This window comes from Meles meles, chromosome 12, assembly GCF_922984935.1.
Source record: "Meles meles chromosome 12, mMelMel3.1 paternal haplotype, whole genome shotgun sequence".
Taxonomy (NCBI): Eukaryota; Metazoa; Chordata; class Mammalia; order Carnivora; family Mustelidae; genus Meles; species Meles meles.
In genome coordinates this window covers 50,735,202-50,755,765 of record NC_060077.1, presented here as the reverse complement: position 1 = coordinate 50,755,765, position 20,564 = coordinate 50,735,202, and the positions used below count along the sequence as shown (strand labels likewise).

The following is a 20,564-nucleotide window of genomic DNA, read 5'->3' as shown; positions in this document are numbered from 1 at the left end:
ATAGTGTAATTCTAGCTCCAGAACTTTTCTGACATCCCCTAGTTAAAACCAATTTTAATAAACTTCCTGCCCATGTCCTATTCTTTTAAGTCCTAACTTAAATAATTTCTCCTGCCACATTTACTTTGTTCCTTCCTGTGAAATCCTTGAGTTTTAGTGGACCTATGAATGCCAAAAGCTAAAAAGTAGACTAATGGGCATTTCAGGTGTGTGGCAGGTGGACAAAGGATATATCCCAGGACAGGAAGCTTTTCATTGGCTCCTCCAATCAAATACTGGAGGAGCCTGATGCTCTACAGACCCAACCAAGTTTATCAATATTGTTTCTAGAAGCTAACATCAACTTCGTCCATTCTATTCCCTGGATCAGAAGACTAATAAAACACAAATGTGTCCCTGAATCTTAATAATTAACAAGAAGCAAAAAAACTTTTTAATAGAGACAAAGATTCATTACACTTTCAGGCTCTGCACCCGATTTTATCTTAACGCCATGTACCATGGCAGCTTGTAACGTGAGGACTCAAGTCTTAAACTTCAGGGAGGAAACAAGGAATATACATGGCAACAGGGGTACAATGAAAACTGGCTCCAAGAAAAAAATCAAGTATCTTCTAAGCCCTGGAAGCAAGGATAAATAAAAGGATCCTGGATGCGTGGTCTTGTGTAAGAAGAACTCTAAAAATCTGTATTCGAAGAACCTGAGCTTCTAGGCCTTAAGGGCAGCAGAAAGCAAAAAATACTGAGCTTCAGGATTGAGCGCCCTCTGCTGGTCAATGAGAAGAACTTTTGAAGCAACAGAGCTGCTTTTATCACCTTCGTTTTTACTCCTTTTACTTCAGAATATTGACAACTCTACATGTTTTCTTCTGCCCTAGAATTTTGTTACTTCTATGTATCTACGTTTCAACAGTCTTTTATAGAAAAAATAGCTCTGTCATTAGAAGAAATATATAAAGATAAGTCTGGTTCTTCTGTGCTAATATGACAATCCCCCTCCTTTATCTCTGAAAGTATTCTCCAAAAGAATCCTTTCTTAAAATCAACACCTCACTGTTTAATTTCCTAATAAAGTCTCCAACTTAATGTATCTGAAATTCCTCATGTTTCAAACCGTTAGTCCTCTTTTCTCCTCTTCTTTCTTTTTTTTTTTTTTTAAGATTTTATTTATTTATTTGACAGACAGAGATCACAAGTAGGCAGAGAGGCAGAGGAAGGGAAGCAGGCTCCCCGCTGAGCAGAGAGCCCAATGCGGGGCTCGATCCCAGGACCCTGAGATCATGACCTGAGCCGAAGGCAGCGGCTTAACCCACTGAGCCACCCAGGCGCCCCCTCTTCTTTCTTATTTAAAGAATGGTAATACCATTCACCTCCAATGCCCAAGCCTGAAAATTGGATATCATCCTCAACCCTCTTTTCCTCTACATTCCATCTGTCACTTATCAGTTCTACCTCTTAACAATTTCCAAATCATCGCTTCTTTCTGTATTTTCTATATTTTCACTGTCATCATCTTTTGCCTAGGTTACCTCAACAACCTTCTTAAGCAACTTCCTTAGCTCCAGTATTAATATTGCTCACACTGAAGTGGGAATGATCTTCCTAAAATAATATCAGATAACACTGTTTTCCTGCTCAAGATGCTCCAATAGCTAAAAATCTACAGGACCCTGTCCAAGTATCCAAGCATGACATATGCAGTCATCCACGAGCATACCAAAGCCTCTCCCCAGTGTCATCTCTCTTTTCTTTCTTCCTGTCCCAAACTACTGAGCATGCCACAGAGTACTTTTTTCCTCTGCTCCAATACAGGTAACTCTCCTCCTGAACTCAGTCTCTCTATCCCATCCTTGTATCATATCACCTTACCAAGTTCTTTAAAACTCAGTTCAGGTACCTGTTTCCACAGTGCTACAAATCCAAACTTACGCCGGGTCAGGATCAGGTGCAAGTCCTGTGTACTTCAGTAGTACGCTGAATCTCATTTTACTGTCACATGCATTCAGCACAATGCAGCTACCTATTTTCTCACTTGCTAGAAGGGAAGGATTTTGGAGCTGTGAATATTTAATACAGCATTTAGCACTTAGCTGGCATGCATTCAATGCTGTAGTATGATTATGTGTCTAGTGTCACTCAATAACATCACTTATGTGAATTAACAATAAAAATGAGCCATATTATGCCTTTATAATCAAGATCCTGTGGTCAATCTTAGCTTTAAGCCAAATAAATCTGGGAAAAAAATGTGAAGTCCTTTGATGGCCTGTTCCTAAACATTATCCAGCCCTCTAACAACCTATCTCACCCACACATCCCCACAAAGCTGCCACCAGATGAATTTGCTCAAAAAGCTGTTTTTTGCCACTCTTTCCAAAAAGAAAATGCTTCAGTCCACCAAATAATATAATACACAAGAACAGAAGATTACCAAATAAATAGTTAAACTCTAAAATGTAGCAACTCTCCTTTTAACACTACAGTTATTTTCTTTAACCTTTAGTTAAGACATTTACAAAGTCCTCTGAAAACTCAAACCATGTCCAAAGATAAATTTTACCTATTACTTTATGAAAACTTCAAAGGACTGCCAGTTAGCTTTTTTTTCTTCTTTCAGAACTAGCTTTGATTTTATCCTTGGAGAACCTTAATGTTAAGAAAAGCTACAATAATATCAGTAAAAGTTGTTGTGCCTCATTAACTTAAGGTAAATTTACCAATATATTTTAGTACGAATAGTAGCTCTATTTAAAACTCTGGTAATTCTAGCGACACCTGGGTGGCCCAGTCGGTTAAGCATCTGCCTTTGGCTCAGGTCATGATCCCAGGGTGCAGGGATCGAGTCTTGCATTGGGATCCTTGTTCAGCAGGAGCCTGCTTCTCCCTCTGCCCGCCACTCTCCCTGCTTGTGCTCTCTTCCCCTCTCTCTGACAAATAAGTAAAATCTTTTATAAATGAATAAATAAATAAAACAATAAAACAAACCCTGGTAATTCTAGAGTTGGTAAATTGCATAGGATTGATGGAAAATGATATTACAAAGAAACTGAATTTATAGGAAAAATAAAAAAGCACAAGTGGTAAATATAAAAACTATTTTTATTTTCATAAACTCTTTAAAAGACTATAACCAAGTAACAACAGTGTACTAGAGTTAAAAACATATGTAGAGGGGCACCTGGGTGCCTCAGTGGGTTCAAGCCTCTGCCTTCAGCTCAGGTCATGATCCCAGAGTCCTGGGATTGAGCCCCGAATCGGGTCTCTGCTCAGCAGGAAGCCTGCTCCCCCACCCCCGCCCGCGTTTCTGCCTACTTGTGACCTCTGTCTGTCAAATAAATAAATAAATAAAATCTTTAAAAAAAAAAAAAATGTAGAAGTAAAAAGGCGATACAATAGCACAAAGGATGGGAGGGACTTATGTAACAGAATTATAAGGTTAAAAGGTTTTCACATCTTATATGATGTATTAATTCAAGGCTGAGTGTAGTCAGTTAAGGATATCTGCTATGCCTGTTAATGGATACATACAGCAACCATTAAAAAAATAAAAGAGGAGTATAATTAAAATTGTCAAAAACACTCTTGAAAAAGGACAGAGTTGGGGGATTTCGACTAACGGATTTCAAAATTAGTATAGAAAAACAGATCAACAGAATAAAGTATGAATATGTACTTCTACATACACAGTTAATTGATTTTAAATAGAAGTCATGATAAATGGAGTAAGTCTTTTTAATAAATGGGATGGAGTAACAAGATACCTGTATATAAAAATTAATTGGCCTGAATCCCTAACTTCAGATCAGACATAAAAATTAGAAGATCAAACACTTAAAATGTAAAATATAAAGATTCTAAGAAAAAAATCTTCAAAATCATGGGTACACAAAATTTTTTAGGATATACAAAGCAGTAATTATAAAAGAAAAAAATGATAAATTACACTTCATCAAAGTTAAAACCTCCTGTTCTTCCAAAAGACACCATCATGAAAATGAAAGTACACTGCTAGAGGGAGTGCGAAATGGCACAACCACTTGAAAACTTTAAAGTTCCTTATAAAATTAAACCTACATCTATCTTAGGATTCAGCCGTTGCACTCCTAAGTATTCATCTAAGAGAAATAAAACCATATGTCCACAAAATGACTTTTACAGGTATGTTGATAGCTGCTTTATTTGTACTTGCCAAAAAATTAGAAAGAGCCCAAGTATCCAATGAATACTACTCAACACTAAAAAGGAATGTACTGTTGACATGTGCAATGTGAATAAATCTCAAAAACAAAAAAGTACACTGCCATATGATTCCCAATTACACGAAATTCTAAAACAGGCAAGACTAAGTTATGGTAACAGAAATTGGAGCAGTAACTGTGAATAAAAGGTTGGATGACAGTGGGAATGACTGAAAAGGTCTGACAGAACTTTCTGCAGTCATAGAAATATTTTGTATCTTGATTTGGGATGGTGGTTGTAATTAAAGCCAGCACATCTTACTGTAAGTAAATTACACCTTGATCTTAAACCAAGTGCAAAGTTCCTTGGAAGTTTAAAAAGTCATTCCCTCCTTCAGACTTCCCCCAAAGGAATAGGGTTACTCTTCCCCACTGTCTGGTGTGCTTTGGAATAAAAGTTTGAGAGCTACTGTGATGTTAGAATTCTATGCTCACAAATATCAAGACAGGTACAGAGAATGTAGACAAAGAAATGTTTATTCTAACATTATGTGGGAATTTGTATGTAAATAAAAAAAAGAAAATTACCCAGAAGATCCTGTAAGACTATAGAATATATTCACCTCAAGAAATTTTAAGTATTATTGAAGTGCTTGAAAAATTTAAGTGTCAGCATTTCTCAATGAGGGTGTTATCAGAATTCTGAGTAAGTCTGACTGGGCAGATCTGCCTCTCACATTGGATAATGTTTAGTATCACTGGCACCCTGCCACCAAATGCTAGTAGCACAGTTCTAACTCTTGAGTGACTATCAGAACAATAATACTCCACACATCTCTAAGCACTCCAAAGGAGTAGGTACTGCCCTCAGCTGAGAATCACTAGTCTACAAGCTAATGGCCAAAAGCATATGCAAGCAGTATGAAAAAATCATCCAGTTAATAGACTTAATCTACAATACCATTTTAATTCCAAAGCTGATAGTTTAACTAATGACTACCTTTACTTAATCTCCAAAAGAAAAAAAGTTCATGCTTTTATGTGCTATGTATAAGACCAACTTGGGAGGACAAAAAATAACTGATTTTGTTGAAATCTCTAATTAGGGAAACCAAACACAACCACTGACAACACTGTCAATAGTAACAAACTGTAAGACAAAGAAATAACATTAGAAACCAAACTACTAAATGGATTGATAAATCCAGAAGATGATTCGGCATGGTCAGAACCCTACAAATGGCCCATGAATATGCAACATCAGGCTTAGAAAAAAAAAATAAGGATACTCCCAAGGTATTCTTTGTGGCAGAAAATTATCAAACATTCTAAGCTAAGTCAGGCAGATATTAACTAATTTGCTTTATGGTTTCAATATTCAAACCTGCTTTTCACGTTGCAATCAAAACACAACATAATCATTTAATGACAAGAAAGGTTTGTTAGGATACTAGCATTTTACTGACATATGTGAATTCAAGAATGGATGCTGAGAACAAGACTAAACCTAGAAAACAGATATAAGGCCACCTACATGCCCAGTACTAAGAAGAGAAAGATGAATTAAATGCCACATGGTCCTATAACAAGAGACTGAAATAGTGATTAAAATTCTCTCTGGTGGCTCAGTCAGTTAAGTGCCTAACTCTTGATTTCGGCTCAGATCATAATCTGTTTTGTGAGATCAAGGTCTATGATGGGCTCTGCACTGAAATGTGGAGCCTGCTTAAGATTCGCTCTCTCCTTCCCTCTCTGCTCCTCCCCTCCGCCATGGAAGTACTACTCAAAATGATCTATAAATTTAATGTTATCTGTATCAAAATTCCAGCTACCTTTTTTGCAAGCATTGAAAAAATGATCCTAAAATACACATGTAAATGTAAGGGACCCAGAATAGCCGAACATCTTGAAAACAAAGAATCAAGTTGGAAAAATCACTTCTGATTTCAAAACTTACTGCAGAACTATAGTAATCAAGACACTGTGGTATTTGTATAAGGACAGAACAGACACACAGACCAACAGAATAGAGTCCAGAAATAAGCCTGTACATCTATGATTAATTTATTTTCAACAAGGGTACTAAGACTAGTTTTAGTCTTTTCAAAAAACCCATGCCAGGGACAACTGGCTATCTAATGCAAAAGAATGAATTTGAATCCATCTCATACCATGTACAAAAATGAACTCAGAAAGGATCAAAGATGTAAATAAATCTAAGCGCTAAAACTATGACACTCTTAGATACAAATCTTGTAGCACTGGATGCTTTCTTGGATATGGCACCTAAAGCAAAATCAAGAAAAGAAAAAGACTGACTGGACTTCATTTCTACAAAGTAAACATACAAATGACCAACAGGGACATGAAAAGATGTACAACATTATTAGTCATTAGAGAAATACAAAATAAAACCATAATGAGATACTTCACACCCACTGGAATGACTACTAAAAAAACCCCAAAACCAGACAATAACTGTTGACCATTATGTGGAGAAATTGGAACCTTTATGCATTGCAAGTAGGAATGTAAAATGGTACCGCCACTATGCAAGGTGGTTTGACAGTTCCTCAAAAAGTCAGAGAGTTACCATATGACCCAGCAATTCCATTCCTAGAAATAAAACTTGAATATGAATGTTCATAACAGCATTATTTATAATAACCAAGTATATAAACAATCAATCAGCTGATGAGTGGATAAATAAAATGTGGCGTATCCACACAATTTGTGGATAATGGAATATTACTCGGCCATATATAGGAATGAAGCACTGATAACATGCTACAACTTGGATGGACCTTGCACAAATCATGTGAAGTCAAAGAAGTTAAACACAAAAGGCCACATATTATATAATTCCATTTATATGAATGACCAGAATAGGTAAATCCATAAAGACAGAAAGCAGATCAGTGGTTACAAGGGGCTGGGAGGGAGTGCCTGCTGTTGGCTATGGAGATACTTTTTGAAGTGATGAAAATGTTCTGGGATTAAATAATGGAGATAGTTGCATAGCCATGGGAATAACTAAAAATTGCTGAACTGTATACTTTAAAATGTTGAATTTTATGGTATGTGAATTATATCTGAAAGACTGGCAAAGTCTGATAAGTCAAACAAACAAGTTCGAATAAACATTTTGAAAGCAACTTTATACTTACTGTTTTCAATACTCTGTGGAATTCTTACAGAAAATGCACAAACAGGAATTCAACAATGTACTCTAAATGTTATCAGAAAGTACTGCTGCAGTGTCTAAGGCAGATATATTGCTTTCCACGTAAACCTGGGTTTTCACTGTGACATTTATTGACAATCTAAACATCTACTTTGGGAAAATTTCACAGAGAAATTAACTGTCATTTAAACTATGAAAAGATAAGCTTAGCAAAGGAATTACCAACCACTTTTCCCACAAACATTAGTTTGTTGTTAATTAGCACTCATCTATCACTTTGGAAAACTCTCTAAGGCCTGGTATTTACTACAGGCAGCCCATCACAGAGGCGATTCTTGCTCTTCACAGTCACTAAAACTGGAGCCAAACAGCTGATACAAGGCTAAGACAAAGAGCTACTAGTACATTAGGGAATAAGCATAACGGTATAACTGGTCATGTGAGAATACTACGATTTAAGAAATCTGAGGAGAACAACCACTAGGCTAAATTACAGAAGTGGCATGCATATAGACACACTTTCAAAAACTTCTTAGAAGCCTGACAACTTACAGGAATCATCTTAAGGCTTGATAAGTTAAAAAAATAATCTTTCTTAGCATAAACCCATTATTATGCTAACTATAATTAAAGTGCTTTGAAGGGAAAAAAAAAAAACACTTAAAAGCCTCAAATATCACATATAAAACATCACGAAAACACTGTTTTTGCCCCCGGGGAGGAATGGTGAGCAAAATACTTAATGGAACAGAGGAATGTAATAATAAAAACACTTGAGGAAAAGACATGGGAATCTTAAAGGTTCACCAACAACTCTTCACAGATAACTTGTTATTTTATATACATTATACTAATTTCCAGTTTAACCACAAGTATCCATGGCCAACTGCTAAAAGGCCCACCATGTTAGCAAGGTTCATCATTGGTGTCCTGCCGTGCTCAGTTAAAAGGCAGAATAGGCTAGACCAGCATATATACAGCACAGCTGCCGTAAAGAAAACTAACTTTTTCAGACTATAAATTTCAAGTAGGATGAGACCTAGTTCTATTCTTCTCACCACTGTACCTAGCACAGTTGGGTGACTGAATAAATGAGTAAGTGAATACAAATGCCATTTCTTCCAAAGAGAGAATAGAAAGGCCTTTGATTAACCAAAAGCAAGGAGATAACAAATGGCATTAAGCTTTGAAAATACCAGGGCTGCCTAGGTAGCTCAGTTGGTTAAGCAGCTTCCTTCGAATCAGGTTGTGATCCCGAGTGCTGGGATCAAACCCCACGTTAGGCTCCCTGCTCAGTGGGGAGTCTGTTTTCCCTCTATTCCTCCCCTGCCCCTTCTCTCTCAAATAAATAAAATCTTTTTTTAAAAAGGTTTTAAAATAACAATATCCAGTACTGAAATACTAATAAATACACACTTTCATATACTGCTGGTAGAAATATATACTAGTTCAATTTTGGCAGACAGCAAGTAACAGTAAATATTTACAAGGAATTTGAATAATAAATTTCTCATTTGACCTTGCAACTCTTCTTCTGAAAAACAAAACAAAACAAAACCCATGGGGGCACCTGGGTGGTTCAGTAGGTTAAGCGTCTGCCTTCAACTCAGGTCATGATCCCAGGGCCTGGGACTGAGCCCCACTTTGGGCTCCCTGTCAGCTGGGAGTCTGCTTCTCCCTCTTCCTCTGCTCCTCCCTGTTGCTTGTACTCTCACCCTTTCTCTCTCTCAAATAAGTAAATAAATAAAATCTTAAAAAGAAAAGAAAAATCCACTCTAGCATTCTCATCTCCATAAACCTTCAGATAACTTCCTCTACAGTATATAAATAAAGTTTTAGGATCTATCTCAACTTTACTTAGTTTAGGCCACCTTTTAGTGTAGTTTTCAGTCAACCAACCAAGCGAACTGTTAGAACCACTCACAGCCCTCTGATTTAATACTTGCAGTCTGGAGTCTTTGCTTAGTGAGCCCTTATCAATAAATTCAGCCCGATACAATTTTATATTCCTTTCCCTCTATTCCATTCCCATTCTCCAGGTAATTGCAGGCAAAATCATTCAAACTTCTAATGGGCAACACCTAGTAGGTAGGTACCTCATACTCTGGGGGCTGTTGGAATTTAAGTGGGGTTACAGAGGTATAAAAGCAATTAGAAGTGGTGAGAGTTAGGTCCTAAAGATCAGCAGTCTTTTAAAAGGCAACAACTTTGGGGCGCCTGGGTGGCTCAGTGGGTTAAAACCTCTGCCTTCAGCTCAGGTCATGATCCCAGGGTCCTGGGATCGAGCCCCGCATCGCATCGGGCTCTCTGCTCCGCAGGGGGCCTGCTTCCTCCTCTCTCTCTGCCTGCCTCTCTGCCTGCCTCTCTGCCTGGTTGTGATTTCTCTCTGTCAAATAAATAAAATATTAAAAAAAAATAATAAAAGGCAACAACCTTAAGAGAAGGCATTACAGATTCCCCAGGAAACCAACCTCCCTCAAACAGGGATAGGACTGGTAAAGGTGGATAGGCAGATTAAGGAATCCAAGTACTCAGCTTCACTGGAATCTGTCCATATTCCCCACCCCATTTTTCAGTTTTCCATTCTTTCCCAACGTAACATTAACACAAGAGACCACAAAACTAGAAACTCAATTTGTATTGTAACTCAGCCACCTGCAGGATTAGACTTTGGGTTTAGTTTTCAGAAATCGCTGCCTTTGGCTACAAGAGATAAGGGTTTCTTTTAGAGCCATCACAGAGGCTTTCACTCCCTTATGTGGATTTTGAGCTCAGAATCCAAAGCCTTTTCCTTCCCTTAAGTTCCCCAGTGTACTTTGAAGGGACCATTATTCTTATTTTCATGTTAAAACTTTCTGTGGCAGTAAATACTTGGTCTCCCAAAGCCTTACCTTCTATGGGCACTTGATTACTAGTGTAAACAGCTGATAAAGTAACTGTTTTGCTACAGCTTGCATGGATCACTGGTGTCTCCTTTGTCACTTGAAACAGGGCCATTAATGCTTTTAAATCTAATTAGACCGGAGAATCCATTCTGGAAAACCTAGAGCAAATTTAGGAACCCATCATTATATTACTGTTCCTCTACAACTACATATGATACAGATGTCCGTATCAGTCAGCATTTGAACAGAGAACACTAGGAATGATACAGAATATGGCATTTATAACGGAGAACTGGCCCTAAGTAATTATGAACCTGATCAGTTTATGTCCAGGTGTTGACTTTGGTGCTAGGCCTGGCCCAGGGTGTAGAGAAGCCAACAGAGAGGATACGGGGGAAGATGGGGAGCCCTGAGGCTCTCCCATGCCAAGAACATTTGTGAGCTGCAGTAGCTCCCAGTGTCCCCACACCGACCTTCTGAGAATAAGAATATGGCTGCAGTTTCCTTTCCACCTTGCAAAATAAAAACACCTCATTGCTCACGGTAACTGGGAGCTATGCAAGAAAAGGAATTCTGGGAAATGTAGCTCAGCTTAGCAAATCTGACATAACACAAATTCACCACACCATCTTTGTCTTTCTAAAATTCTAACCCTTCTATCATTGTTTATTTCTGCTCTCATATTTTCAATTTCCAAAGGTCTTATTTTTTTCCAGTGATTGTTAAAAACAGCTTTCTATTCTTGTTCCTTTCTTTTCCAGTATCCTACTGCTTCGTGCCTTTTCTTCCACATTCTCCTTTTAATCTTTTATGTAAGAGGTTTCCCTTACATATCTGGTTATCCTTACCAACATGTTCGTATTTAAAAGGCACTTAACTATGAATATTTAAGGCCTCTTCTTTTGGTTAGTTACTTTTTTTCAGAAAGAATGCCTCTAGTCTGTAGTCAATTTCAACTACTAAATACTCTTACTGCTGTTTTCTCCTCTCATCTATAGTCTTGTGTATTTATGATGTTTGCGCTCTTTTATTAACATTTAAGGGGAATTTGGGAAGAAGGAAAGATAAACCATAATGTGTAATTCAACATATTTCATAGGAAGTTCCTGAACATAGCTGACAAAGAGTCAAACTTTAAATCCCTGGAAAATTTAAAAGATTTGACTATAAAAAAAAAAAAAAAGATTTGACTACAATTTAGATTTATGTTTAAATTATTTATGAAAAAGTGTCGGATCTATTTATAGAAGTGTGAACTAAAGATCTCAGAATATAAGGAGTTGCTTCTTTATCTTAAGTAATAACATACTCTAAATTCCAGTGAATCTACATGATATTTATAGGAAATGTTAGATGACAATAAGTATGTTTAAATCTCTGGGACACCAGGGTGGCTCAGTCAGGTAAGCATCTGCCTTCAGCTCAGGTCATGATCCCAGGTCCTGGTATCAAGCCCTGCCATCAGGCTCCCTGCTTCTTCCTCTCTCCCTGCCTGCTGCTCCCCATGCCTGCACTCTCTCTCACACGCTCTCTCTCTCTAGCAAATGAAGAAATAAAATCTTTAAAACCGATCAATCAATTAATCTCTACAAAGTCAGCTATAATAGGTAACAAAGCATACTTCAGAAAGTTATGGTTCCCCTGTAGCCTGCAAAAAAGAAAGGAGGTAAAGAATAGCACTATCTGTGCCCCTCAAGAACATAAAGATTAAAGCTGTGCCCTTTCACCTCAATAACCTTAATTTTTATTTCAATCAAATTTTCTAATTTATTGCTAACCAAATTTTCATAAAAGTCCTTTCTCCTCTTACCCCAAGAGTTAAAATCTTATAGGGCAGGACTCTAGCCTGCTTCTAGACAGAAAGAGCATATGTAATTCACTTGATCATTTTTTTCATTCTGGTTAGCAAATGAACTCTATTTTAAGCAACATATACCAGACACATCAATACTGTAAGCACCAGGTAGCTGACCTGGTACTGTAACCACTTAATTTGAAAAAAGTATCAGCATGGGTGATGGACATTGAGGAGGGCACATGATGTAATGAGTACTAGGTGTTACTTTCCTAGCTCCAAAGTTGCTTTTATGTATAAAGATGCGATTTTTTAGATATGTTATGAAGTCAAAATAACGCCTATCTTTATATTAAAAATTAAGAAATATGGTTATGAATGTTGGATCATTAATAAGCTACATGAACTATCTGAAAATATTGCTAGTAGGAAAAAAGATCCTTTCTAGCCCAAGTACCTAAAATTAACACAGGAAATAAAGTTATTAATGTTTTAATATTCCCAAAGACCACAAACACATCACCTAAACAATGTACATAAACAATACAAATATGCAAACACTCTATATCTTAAAGTAGGTCCTAATTTACTGTATAAGTATCTGTACAGCCTGATATTAATTTAAAAGTTAATATATATGTAAATCAAATCAGAGTTGTAAATTAAGGACAAATTCAAATACTCCCAAGTAGTAAATTTTAACTATTTTCTTTTCTTCTTAATGTGAACAGGTTTATGGTACAAATATTTGATCCAAAATGTATTTGGTACTTGTTGCTTTTTGCTATGGTAATATAAGGAGACAGCAGCTGATGCTATTCAACTTTTTCAAGACTTCTGAGAGTATCAAATATAAATCTATTGAAGGCCAGTTTAATATATAAGTTGCATAAATAGAAAGACCTTTTTAGGGTAAGAGGCATTTTTCCTTTATTTTACATAAGAAAAAATACTAAAGGACAAAAGTCTAAAACTAATTTCTCCAAATTTATTATTATTGTTGATTTATTATGAAAAAAATGGTAATCTATAAGTACAAAGGTAGTAAGCTTAATTTTCTGAATTTTTAGTAGACAAAAAAATCGCATTTGAACTAAAGTTGCTCTTCAAAGAACCAGACTCTATCTCACTCCCCTCTGGAATTATATGCTTATTCTTATTAGAATAAGATTTATTTATTTTATTTATTAATTTAAAACTAACAGGTAAGATTTCAGGTTCCCATATATAAAGAAAGACAAAAAGGAAAGCCTCAGCTTCCAAGGTATGGAATATTAAAAATATAAATGTTTCATTTATATTTTTATATTATATATTTATATATATTAAATATTTTATATAAATATATTATATTTATTAATTTAATATCATATTTAATGTTTTATTTATATTTATATAAATAAAATGTGTCATTTTTGTGTTATTTGTGAGGGAGTAAAACAAATGAATAAAGGGTTTTAAATAACCCCTATTAGGGAGCCTGGTGGCTCAGTCAGTTAAGCATCTGCCTTCAGCTTGGGTCATATTCCAAGGGTCCTGGGATTGGGCCCTATGTCTGGCTCCTGCACTGCAAGGAGTCCACTTTTCCCTCTCCCTCTCTCCCTTGCTTGTGCTCTCTCTCTTGCCCATGCTCTCCCCCATGCTCTTTCTCAAATAAAATCTTCAAAACAAACAAATAAACAAACAATCCCAATTAATGCTATTTAAGTTACTGGAAGGGCAAATACATCAGCAATAAATATCAAAAAAACATACAATATGATCTTCTCCAGTTTCACATTTTTAAAAGAAAATTGCTTTTAAAGTTAAAAACACTACAAATAAAAATCAACAAAAAAGAAAGTAGTCTTTAGCTAATTTCAAAATAAGGATCTAAATAAATACTAAAACATCATCAACTCGTTAAAATGGATATTTTCAATTTAGGTTAGCATTACTTTAAGTACTGGCTGTTATATATTACAGTAAAATCTGACAACTATCTAAACTTGAAGTCCAAGAAATACAGGGGAAAATATACATACTCAAATTCTCAAAACTAAACAAGCACCAAGCAAACAGATTATTCAATATATCTATATCTAAGTTAGGATATATCTGAGATTTAAAAGTTAATAATTTTACATTTTAATGCCAATAAATAAATCATATAAACTGGTTTTATCTGTTTGAACACCAAAAGTACATTTTCCCCTGACCCTTAACCTATGTATGACCTTTCTCAGATTCAAACATAAAGTGAAAGAAAAAGAAACTTAAAAATCTCTGATGACTGGGGAGTCCTGGGATCGAGTCCCCCATCAGGCTCCCTGCTCAGCAGGAAGTCTGCTTCTCCCTCTGCCTTTCACCCTGCTTGTGTTCTCTCTTGCTTGCTCTCTCTCTCAAATAAATTAAAAAAAAAAATCTTTAAAAATAAAAGAAAGTAAGATAAAATAAAATAACCTGAAAGACAAAAAAAACTTACCTGAGGGAGGTGGTGCAGATATAAATAAAGACTGGGAATAAATTGATAGTAGGTATAACAGGGTGGTAGGTATATGGAGATTCATTATACTACTCTATCATTGGGCGTTTCGATTTTTCCAAAAAGTTATTCCTACCATGCACAGCCTTTAAACCAGGAATTCCATTTTTAGAATTTAGCGTATAGTTACATTGGATAAACATAACAACGTCAGTATAAGAACGTTCTGCAAAAAAGCCTAAATTTCCATTAAAGGATAGGTTGATAAACTGTCTTTATCTAAACATAGTAATGTCCTATATCTTTAAAAATTATGGAGGTGAATGAGGGAGATTATGGAAAAAGATCCGGGAAAAAAGAAAAACCTCAAGGGCAGAACAAGAACTCTAGTTTAAACATGTTTAAGTAAACAAAATCAAACGTGGATTTATGAAAACCCATGAGATACATGTCCATATTCATGACAAATTTCTGGATGGCTATTTCAAAATCTTAATAATGTGTATGTCTGGTTGGGCAGGAGATGGAGGACCAGAAATCTGTGAGAAGGAAACATTTATTTTCAAACATTTTTTTATACTGCGATTTTTGGTGGGGGGCATGTGAACACATTACATTCACTACATTTATAATGAAAAATAACTGATTTTTTAAATCCTTCTTCTACCGAGATGATTGTCATTCATTTAGGAACTGTCTGTGTTCAGGGTCAATGCTAGGGAGGAGCTTGTCTCAAGCAAAACAGATGAGCCGTGACACTCTTATTGCTGATCCTATCTCGGGGCCCTTACTGTACCTCTATCTCACCCTGATGATTGATCGATAAATGTACCATTACATCAAATATTTGTTCTAAAGACGTAAGTAAGATCCTTCCTTGGTGCGAGTCAAACAATTAACAATTTTTATTGAGTATATAAGTGCCTGGTTCTGTGGGGGAATAAAAATGAATAGGATTACAGTCTTGCTCAAAATGTTTAAAATCTTACAAAGAAAAAATATGCATCCTATGTGGAACAGAGACTAATTTGCCATGCAAACACATTATGCACTAAGACAAGAAGAAGTCAATGAGGAAATGAATAGTGGTTCATGCAGGAAATAAAGAGAGCAGATCTGATCTTAAGAGGTGAGCTAGATTTAGATTTATAGCAGAAAGAGGATTACATAAGTCACTGGAAAGAATGTACAGAAATTAAAAATTGAGACAGTGAAAACTCAGTAGGACTAGAGATGGGAGACAGGAGGAAGTATAAAATAAGTGATCAGCAGGAGTAAAGTTCAAGGTGATATATATCCTAAAAACCAGGAAAAATTAAGATTTTGTTAAACAGGCAAAGGAGAGTTTTAACAAGCATTTGGCAGCACGAGCATGCTAGAGGGTAAACTATCTACATGTCTTTGCTTCCTTTTGGCTTGCTTTCTTGACATGAAAAATAAAATAACAAACATTACTTCATACCTCACTTCCAGACCCAGATTCTAGTGGTCTCTTCTTTCTTGGTCCAATAGCTGCAAGAGCTGTGAGGTTAGCATCTCTATGCTGTATCTGCGCAAGCTCCAACTGTTGTAACTAGAAGATGGAATAAAAGAAAAAAAACAATGTTTACACACAGTCATGCTAAGAGGAGGGAAGAAACTGATCACTAAGCCTAATTCTGTGTTCTTCACCAAATAAGTTATAGTACAAAATAAATATCAGATTCCCCTAATAAACAAGAGCGCATCATTTCCTGATGCCTTTACTCCAACATAATCTTTAGTCCTCAATCTATAAATAGAAGAGATAGAATTTAGGTAAAAAAGAAGTATAGAATTAGAGAAAAACAAGAAAAGAAAGGCATCTAGAGCTTAATCTTTTCTTACTTTAATCACAGGTAAGAAATGCCTGAAGAATAAATTGAACAGCAAATTGATATTAACCAAACCATAGTCAACTTTTCCAGATTAAAAGAAAATTACTTGAAAATAAAGAGTTTTTGTGTGTTATAGGCAACAATTCTATGCTATATGATTTACAAATCACCTTGTTAAAAATTAACTCATTTAACTCTCACAACCACATTGAAAAGGATATATTAATTACTATAATAGGATATGAAAATTACACATGTATTCATCCTTTTTAAACTAAGGAAGACATGCTCTAAGAGCTTAGGAAAACTTCATAACGTCACATAAATAATAAGTAGTGGAAACAGAACTCAGAGCCAAGTGTTCTTGTTACAAACCCTTTCTACATATCACACTTTCACATGGATTTATTCTATATTTATCTTCATGCCAAAAATTGAAAGTACTCCTCAGCAAAGTAGGGATAAAGGGAACATATCTCAATATCAAAAAGCCATATACGAGAAAGACTCACAGCTAATATCATTCTCAATGGGGAAAAACTGAGAGCTTTTCCTCTAGAGTCAGGAACAAGACAGGGATGTCTACTGTCACCATTGTTATTTAACATAGCACTGGAAGTCCTAGCCTCAGCAATCAATAAAAAGAAATAAAATGCATCCAAATTGGCAAGAAAGAAGTAAAACTTTCACTATTCACAGATGACATGACAATCTACGTAAAAAACCCAAAAGACTCTGCCCCAAAATTGCTACAACTCATACAGGAATTCAGCAAAGTGGCAGAATATAGAATCAATGCACAGAAATCAGTTTTATTTCTATACACTGAGACAGAAGAAACAGAACTTAAGGAGTCAATCACATCTACAATTGCACCAAAAACTGTAAGATACCTAGGAATAAACCTAACCAAAGAGGCAAAGAATCTATACTCAGAAAACACTCATGAAAGAAACAGAGGAAGACACAAAGAAATGGAGAAACATTCCATGCTCATGGATCGGAAGAGCAAATATTGTTAAAATGTCTCTGTTACCTAGAGCAATCTATACATTCAATGCACTCCCTATCAATACCATCAACTTTTCTCACAGAGGACAACAATCCTAAAATTTGTATGGAACCAGAAAAGAGCCCGAATAGCCAAGGGAACTTCGAAAAAGAAAACGAAAGCTGGTAGCATCACAATTCTGGATGTCAAGCTCTATTGCAAAGCTGTAATCACTAAGACGGTATGGTACTGGCACAAAAACAGACACACAGATCAATGGAACAGAATAGAGAACCCAGAAATGGACCCACAACCATATGGTCAGTTAACCTTTAACAAAGCAGGAAACATCATCCAATGGAAAAAAGATGGTCCCTTCAACAACTGGTATTGGGGAAACTGGACAGCCACATGCAGAAGAATGAAAGCGAACCACTTTCTTACACCATACACAAAAATAAATTAAAAATGGATGAAAAACCTAAAGGTTCCTAAGGGAATCTAAAGGAAGCCATCAAAATTCTAGAGGAGAAAACAGGTAGCAACCTTTTTGACCTTGGCTGTAATAACCTCTTACTAGATATGCCTCTGGAAGCAAGGAAAACAAAAGCAAAAATGAACTATAAGGACTTCATTAAGATAAAAAAGCTTCTGTACGATGAAGGAAACAATCGATAAAACTAAAAGGCAACTGATAGAATGGGAGAAGATATTTGCAAATGACATATCTGATAAAGGGTTAGTATCCAAAATCTATAAAGAACTTAAATTCAACACCCAAAAAAATAAATAATCCAGTTAAGAAATGGGCAGAAGACATGAACAGACATTTTTCCTAAGAAGATACAGAGATGGCTAACAGACACATGAAAAGATGTTCAGCATAAGCCATCATCAGGGAAATACAAATCAAAACCACAAGGAAATACTACCTTGTATCTGTCAGAATGGCTAAAATTAACAATACAGGAAACAACAGATGTTGGCGAGAATGCAGAAAAAGGGGAACACTCTTACATTGTTGGTGCAAATATAAGCTGGTACAGCCACTCTGGAAAACAGTATAGAGGTTATTTTAAAAACTTAAAAACAGAGGCTTGCCTGGGTGGTTCAGTCAGTTAAACGTCTGCCTTTGGCTCAGGTCATGATCTTAAGGTCCTGGCATCGAGTCCTGCATTGGGCTCCCTGCTTAGCAGGGTGTTTTCTTCTTTCTTTCCCCACTCCCCCTTGCTCATACTTGCTCTCTCTCTTTCTCTTTCAAATAATAAAATCTCTTTTTAAAAAATGTTAAAAATAGGACTACCCTACAATCTAGCAGTTGCACTGCTACATATTTCCCCAAAGGATACAAAAATATAGATTCAAAGGGGCGCATGGATCCCAATGTTTATAGCAGCATTATCAACAACAGGTAACCTATGGAAAGAGCCCTAATGTCCATTCATTGATGATGAATAAAGACGCTATGGGAGGGATGTGTGTAGTGTGTATGTGTGTGTGTGTGTGTGTGTGTGTGTGTAATGGAGTATTACTCAGCCATAAAAAAGAATGAAATCTTGCCATTTGCAGTGACATGGGTGGAGCTAGAATGTATTATGCTAAGAAAAATACATCAGTCAGAGATAGTCAAATACAATATAATTTCACTCATATGTGGAATTTAAGAAACAAAACAGATGGATATAGGGGAAGAGAAAAAAAGAGACGAAACAAACCATAAAAGACTCTTAACTAGAGAACAAACTGAGAGGTGATGGAGGGGAGGTGGATGGGGAGGAAAGGCTAAATGGATGATGGCTATTAAGGAGTTTGTTTTGATGAGTACTGGGTGTTATATGTAAGTGATGAATCACTAAATTCTATACCTGAAACCAATTTTACTATATATGTTAACCTGAATTTAAACAAAAACTTGAAATTCAGAAGAAAAAAAAAAGGAGAGGGTCAGCATTTGCTCTCTTCAGGTTTTCAAATGAAAATTTAAAAATTGAAAGAATTATTTTGCTGTAGTTTTTATCATAATTCACCCAGAATACCCAAATCTACAAAGCATAATTATTTAATATGTGGATACTAAACTACATAGTGAGACACATGAAAGATCCCCCATTGAAAGGCAGATAAGACATTAAAACTGGAAAATAAATGCATGAAACAGAGTATCATTTCATGAAGGCAGGTGAGTGTCAAATGGTATTCATTAAAAAAATAATAATAATAACCAAGTTGAAATGAAATATCACTACATGAATCCTTAAGCTTCTCCAGAAGAGGAAGAAAGTTCAATTACCTTCAAAATCTTATTGCTAGAGAAGAACCTGGCACTGGCTGCTAGACAAATATTCAAACAAGATCAGGTTCCAAGATAGCCAACTGAAAGTAACCTGTTGAGGAACTTGACACACACACATAGACACATACTGAAAATATTCTTTTAAAAAGAGCACTGACAAAATTTTGAACCTATTAAAACAAGAACGGGATAAAAATAGGAAATAATTTGTGGTGAAATAGGCAGTCTCAAGGACATAAAATAAACATCACTTTCAGATTACTTATAATATTAGAGGAAAGATAAAAAATAAGCCGTATGTAACTAGGTCTTTAGTAAGGAAGAAAACACAACTTAAAAAAAAAAAAAGAAAAAGAAAATTCTCCACTTGCTTCACAAATTACAGGGCAGAAATTCCTCTTTAAACTGTGGACTCATATATAAACTGCTAGAAAACTTCTCAGGAGTTAAAAATCGTCTTTTGTTGATGCTGGCCTTTTAAACAGAATATATAGTGTTAGAATCTGATGCTGTCACAGTCTGGAACTTCTAGATGACAAAATACAATTTTAGTTAATCTACCCAGCAGCACAAATCAAACAACAAGCTATATTTTAAAATCTTTCCCTGGAGAAAAATGGCATCTGCAAGATAGTTACAACAAATAGAAAGTTTTTAAATTGACCTCTGTCATCAATTTTCCATACCTATGTAGTAAAACACTTTCTCCCACTCTGCAAATTATACTTTGTTTTTCTGAAATCTCACAGACAATATTTTAAAATTTTGCAAAGCTTTAACAAAAATTAAAACTGACCATAGTTTTGGTTTGCCTTATGTTCCAACAAACTTTCATAAAAATAATGTATCTTGGGGGCACCTGGGTGGCTCAGCGGGTTAAAGCCTCTGCCTTCAGCTCAGGTCATGATCCCAGGGTCC

General features: G+C 35.8%; 1 protein-coding gene across 3 annotated transcripts in view; it reads right to left on the bottom strand.

Annotated features, from left to right (window-relative positions):
* TAF4B (TATA-box binding protein associated factor 4b) overlaps positions 1 to 20,564 on the bottom strand; it is a 128,235-nt gene that overhangs the window by 7,523 nt on the left and 100,148 nt on the right. For all 3 annotated transcript variants that reach the window (XM_046024072.1, XM_046024074.1, XM_046024073.1), the window contains one exon: positions 15,969 to 16,079. In XM_046024072.1, coding sequence (XP_045880028.1) covers positions 15,969 to 16,079 — 111 coding nt within the window. The remainder of the gene's footprint in view (positions 1 to 15,968; positions 16,080 to 20,564) is intronic.